A 6160-nucleotide genomic window follows, 5' to 3' on the forward strand; every position below is an offset into this window, starting at 1 on the left:
CCACTCTGCATTCAGCCACTTGCCACCCCCACTGCTCATTGGCTGGGGGTACACTGCTCCACATCCGGCAGCTGAGGGGTACAATGATGCAGAAAGGTTGAAAACTCCTGTCCTAGGATCATCCCTGATCAATACTTTTCTTGAACACTTCCAGTGATGGATATTCTACAGCTTTCCTAGGTCGTCTATTCCACTGCTTCACTGTTAGAACAGTAATGGTTTTTTTCCTGAACCTATCTGAAACTCATCAAGGGTGCTGACCAGCTCTCAGCAAGGATAATCACTCTGACAAGTTGGAAAAACAGTTGAACAAAGAGGTCCTGCCCACATAGCAAGCTTTGGAGGAGAGGCTGTCATATCCGTCATACAATTCCCGAAGCACAACAGCTTCCAAACACAGATGACGCATTCAGATATTCCTGCCAGATAAACTTGCTGCTGATTTGCCCACCGAGCTCAAGTGCCAGCAAGCTACTGTTGATAGTCCCTGAACGAATAATTCCCATCATGTTGACCTCTTTAATCCCTTCTATTAAGATGGGCAAGAGAAAGTCTGGTTCCTATGCTCCTGGATCCAAGAACCCAAGCATCAAGCATGTCAGCTTTCTGCAACATCAGGGCATCATCACATGATGTTACTAATCCACCTGACTAACTAAGGAGCCAAAAGGTGACACTTATCACAGCCAGATAAGATAGGGTCCCAGTGGCACAAGATTACAGCACTGCTGCAAGCAGTTTTGGACTCCTTCCTGCAAAGCAGAGACAAGATTTAGGACAACTGGGAAGCCCTTACCTGACAACAATGCTACCACCACAACCATATAGCTTTGCAACAGTCTCTGAGCTGAGATGCCACGATTTCCCTAAGCCTCTGAGCACAGGTAAGAAAGTCAAATCTTATTCTTTGGGACCTCAGGAAACATTAAAAGAAGGAACTTAAGTGTTGCCATAGGGGGTTGGGCAGGAGCCAGATGAGTCTGCCCTGCCACACCCTTCAACAGTGGAGACACCCAGCAGTTATTTAACCCCAAAACAGGCCCGTTTGTCAGAGAATGATGATAAACCTAGACCAGTGATTCACCAGAGTGCCCTAGCATTATGGGGTGTCTCAAGATCCTTTCAAGCATGCCACACAATGCTAATACTGTCAGGTTTACAAACATGATTCACAAGATAAATGCAAAGATTTCAGACAGAAATCCATAGCTGGCATCTTTCAAATGCTCTGCAACAGAAAATTCATTCTATTATTTCTCTGTGGCCAAAAAAAAATGAGCAAAAACAAAAAGGAGCAGGCATTTTCTGAGGGGTGCCATGAACCTAAGTCTGTACCCACCAGGAGCTACCAGTCCCCTCCCCAAAGGCTAGAGCAGTGGCTCTCAACCTTTTTGGATTTGCTGCACCCCTCATAAGAATTAAGAGCATTAGAACCACCCATAGGCGACCTCAGTCGGTCTCCTGTGTCACAGAAGGGCAGAGAGCAGATGCTGAAAGGGACAGCAAACTGGGCCTGACCAGTTTTTCCCTCTGTTCCTTTCTCACTTGCAGCCTCCCTCATTTAAGGTCTATGAGAGTGGTTCCCAATCTGTGGTAGGGTACCACCAATGCTATGCAGACAGCCTGTCAGTGCTACGTGTTAACAGACTTATTATAAATACTTCACGTGACAAAAATTTGCCAGTGGTACTTAAGGTTGTATAATTTTAAATTGGTGGTGCACAATCTGTCAGTTTGGGAGCTGCTAGTCTAGGACATGCTGATTCAGAGGCCATGCCCCTCGCTCCCAGGCCCCATCGCTACCACTGCCCCTTTCTTCCAAGAACATGTCCAACCTCTTCTTGAGTCTGGCTGAAATACCAGCTTCCGCAACATGCAGGCTCAACGCCCTCTCTGACACTGGGGCAAAACAGGCGGCGCCTTGGGTCAAAGTGGGATTCATATATCAGGGCACCCACCTCTTATGGAGAGGCCGGGAAGTGGGGGATTGTCCAGGCAGAGACCATCTTGAGCCTGGGCTGATCTGCTCAGCTTCTCCCCTCACACCTGGGGGCAGCCTTCAAAACATCTCCTGCCCCCGCCTCACACCTCGGGGGACCCTCTGAAGGCCCTGGCAGCCTCCCCATCCTCCCTTCTCTCCTCATACCTATATGCATTCTCCATGGGAGCGGGCAGCACCCCAGGGCCCTGGCCCACCCCCATTTGCACAGCAGAAGGCTAGAGGGAGGCTCTGCCAGGGGCCCTGTGAAGCAAACGCCGAGAGCAGGGCGGTGCCGCAGGAGGGCAGCACCCTCCTTCCCCCCTCCCCACCCCAAATACCTCGCTGCTCCCAGTCGTGCAGCTGGTCGCGGTCTCTGGTGGCGCTGCCCAGCACCTGCCGGGGCACAGGCTCCATGCGGGCGTCCACCTTGTCCTGGCCGGCGTCGCCGCTCTCCATGGCCCTGCGGAAGAAGCGGCCGAGCTCCTCGAAGTCCATGCCCCGCAGCTCCTCGCTCAGCGCCCGCTGCTCGGCGCGGCTCAGCTCGGGCAGGAAGCGCAGGAGATGGTCCTGGCCGGCGCGGGCCAGGCGGGCGCGCAGCTCGCTCTGCTCCATGGGGTCTGCGGGACGGGCGGGCAGAGGAGGGAAGTCACTGCCTGCGGGGGGCAACGCCACCCGCGCTGCGCTCCGCTCCCCTCGCTTCGCCTCGCCCCGTGCAGGGCAGTGCGCATGCGCGTCCCCACCCCCAGCCGACTAACGGCGCCACTCACCTGCAGCCAGCCAGGGCGCGAGGCCGGGTGCGCCCCCTCCTTTTAACTGGCGCACTGCGCCGAGCCACCAATAGCGACAGCGGCCCGGGACGGGGGCGGGGCCGTCCGCTGCTGTACTCTCTCACTGGAGGGAAAGTGCCAGCTGGAGCTGACGTCACAAGCAGGCGGGTGGGGGGGGGCAAAGGGGGCGCGGACGGAGTGGCCGCGCGCCGGGGAAGAGGGGCGGGGTCGGAGCCCTGCAGCCCAATCCACTGGCGGGGCACGTGGCAGCCCCAAGGGCCCAGGGAGGGGAGAGGCCACCCGCGCGGGCAAGTCGGGTGCCCCCACCGTCGCCATGGCAATAGGCGTGAGCCCTGCCCCCGCGGCCTGCTGTGGGGGAGGGGATAGCGGGCAGTCGTCCACCCCACAGCCACGGGCCCGCTGCAGCTACTGCCGCCTCAGCCCCAGAGCTAGGACCAGGCATCTTCCACCCACCCCACCAGCCCCCAGCCAGCTCCACCACTGCACTACACCTTGGCCCCCACTCGCCAGCTGGGCACGGCCACCGCTACTGCACCCCAGCACAGTGGCTCCCCACCCCGTGTAGCTCCCCCATCTGCTCACTGCTCTGCTCCTGCTCCAGCCCCTTACCCGTGCCCCTGCTCTGTCTCTGCTTCCTGTTGCCTCTGCCCTACTTGCTTGTCTCCCAAAGGGAGGTGGAGATGGGTGAACCCAGGGTGACCGTAGCCAACGATCCTGGGTTGGCTGTACAGGAACTGGCATCCATCTCCCTGTGACTATTGAAAGCAGTCTGGAGACTGATACAGGGAACAGTGCAATTCATAACAACCTTATGTCCTGTAAAAAAATACCTCCCGGAATCACTTCAGAGTTGGCAAACTGAAGTTACCATATTTCCAGTTTCAAAAAAGAGGACAGGGGGAGGAAGGGGGTGAGGGTTAAATAGGATTGTGGAAGGAGGTAGCCCCTCGTTCCCAAGCTACAGCCCTGCCACTGCCCCCCCCCCCCCATCTGGGAAAACCCAGATGTAAAGTAACCCAAGTGAGCCTCCACTAGCTGGCTGTGGGAGCAATCACCCAGGCCAATCCTTTTACAAGTGATACTAGAGCATCCTGGCATGAAAAGAGAAAGTAAAGGGAGAGATTTAGAGGCACAGCCAAGGTAGGGGAAGAGGAGAGATGCCTGGAAGATCTGAGCTGCATGCAGTCTCACAGCTGGATGAGCAGGTCACCTGCTCTGCCAAGGTCCCGCCCCACTTCTCTGGGCTTCATTTTGTTTCAACTGCCTCTCTCTGACTCGCTGCTTCTCTTCTGTCCCACCTGCTCCAGCTGCTTTGTCCTGCCACCTCCAGTGTCCCACTCCAGTCCCCATGCTCTGTCCCTTTCCTGATGGACCCCATCCTACTTTACCAATGAGCTCTGAGCCAACACCCCATTAGTCCAGCCACCAGCAAGACCTCAAACTCCAGTGCTCCAGGTTTTTGTGTAGTGTACTGATGTACTGCCCGACAGGATTGTAACTTTTGTCCTTCCCAAGAGTAGAAACTGTAGGGCAATGTCAGAAGCTCCCCAAGGGGAAGTTGTAATATCTCTTTTTTGTAAGTTCTCAAGAAGAGGCTGAATAATCATCTGTTTCTAGATAGTTTAAGAATAAAAAATGCTGCATTTGTGGAAAAGGTTGGATTAGATTAGTATTTCTCAACCCATGGGTCACGACCCTGAAAGAATCATGAACAAACTTTCTCCTTTATAGGAGAAACCATTTTTAACAAGACTCATTTTCCCTTGCAGGCTGGCAGAGTTCCAGCCTGCAAGGGGCTGCTTGGGGCCTCCCCATGCCCCATACACCTGGCAGGGGTGCCTGGAGGCAGCTGGTCAGGACTGACCAATATTTACAGATGGGTCCTGGTACAAAAAAGGTTGAGAACAGCTGGACTAGATGACTCTTAAGGTCCTTCCAATCCTATGATTCTACTGTTCTGCTCTGTTCAACCCTCAACCCTTTCCCTTGTCCCCTACTTGACCTGCTTATTGTCCTCACACATCTGAGCTTAGACTGAGTCCTTTGGAAGAACCAGGTCACTAGTTGTATAGAAACAAGAACACCTGGGCAGGACTAAAACATGTAACCGTGTCTGGAAACAATCACCTGGGATATGGAGTCTAGTCCCCGGCAATCACAGGCAGGATGGGATTAATGCATGGGCAAACTGGGCACATGCCTAGGGCCGTAAGTGAGGAAGGGGTCCAGTTGTGCTTATTTTACTGATTATAACTATTAAATGAAAAAAGTAATATGAATATACTATATTAAGTAGGGGCCCACAAGTTTGTTTGCCTAGGGCCCACTAAAGGGTTAATCTGACCCTTATCCCAGGCAAACATATTATAAATGCCTAGTCCTAAAGGGTTCGTAGAAATATTAACTCCAGCACCTCCTACACATCATGCCACAAAACAACTCCTAAGGCCTCAGAACTAAGTTGAGATCTTTGTTTTGGGGAGGGGTGTTGGTATTAGTTTCCAAAAAAATTCCTCGGGTAAGGCAGCAGGAAATCCCAGGGTGCCACCAATGAGTTTAATCCCTGCAATGGCAGCAAGTTGATTAGGTAAAACACGTCTAGATGGCACGACAGAGGAAGACAAACCCTTGCCAATCTGACCTGGGGAAAACCTTTGCTGCCCCAAAATATGATGTGTGGCTGGACTCTGAGTATGTGACCAAGACCTCCAGGGTTTCTTAGTCTCAGCAGAAGTGCATTTTGGCTACACTCCCATCTCTGTGGCCAATGGGCCATACTTACTAGGAAGGCAAGCAAACAAACAAGGCAAGCCCCAGAAGCCAAGTAATGCAAACAAGAGGGGAAAAAAAATAAAGTTTTCCTGGGCCCTGCACAAAAACAGTAGATACCCTGGGGCATGGAAATAATGCAGTATAATATGGCTCACCAAGTATTATAAATATACTGCTAGATAAATTAGGAGGAGGATAAACAAGGAAGGGTAATCTAATCCAGAAAGGGCTGTAACCACTAACCCTCCAGCCTTCCTCATTTGCACAGACTATTCCCTGCAATCTAAAGCACCTTCTCCAAAACATGGCAAAAACATTTCATGAGCCTTAAGGTATTGCAAGCCCACGCCCCCCAAAGCAAGTTAGTTCAGTCCTGGCCCTTAGCATGAGAAAACTACAACCCAGCCTAAAACCACTCTCTCAGCCTCTCTCACCAGATCCACACATCAGCAACAGCCAGATCAAGGTACTATGTCCCTCATGTGCAAGCAGCCCATGCTGTAATCCTATCTCCTTTCAACCCTTTAAACCACCTCTGTGAATTCAGAGATCTCTGTGAATTTCCACTGCAGAAGCCCATGACAAAAGTTTACTCAAACAGCTTCTCTGCTGCCATTCA

At 52.6% G+C, this 6160-nt stretch overlaps 1 protein-coding gene across 3 annotated transcripts in view; it reads right to left on the reverse strand.

Moving 5' to 3' along the window:
• UAP1 (UDP-N-acetylglucosamine pyrophosphorylase 1) overlaps nucleotides 1-2668 on the reverse strand; it is a 32863-nt gene extending 30195 nt beyond the window's left edge. Inside the window, exon 1 of one of the 3 annotated variants that reach the window (XM_019530723.1) lies at nucleotides 2320-2668. In XM_019530723.1, the coding sequence (XP_019386268.1) occupies nucleotides 2320-2593 (274 nt within the window). In that variant the 5' untranslated portion in view covers nucleotides 2594-2668. The remainder of the gene's footprint in view (nucleotides 1-2319) is intronic. The other 2 variants (XM_019530720.1, XM_019530722.1) reach the window with 2 other exon arrangements.
• Between the last annotated feature and the right edge of the window lie 3492 nt (nucleotides 2669-6160).

This window comes from Crocodylus porosus, unplaced genomic scaffold (assembly GCF_001723895.1).
Source record: "Crocodylus porosus isolate Cpor-Errol unplaced genomic scaffold, CroPor_comp1, whole genome shotgun sequence".
Taxonomy (NCBI): domain Eukaryota; kingdom Metazoa; phylum Chordata; order Crocodylia; family Crocodylidae; genus Crocodylus; species Crocodylus porosus.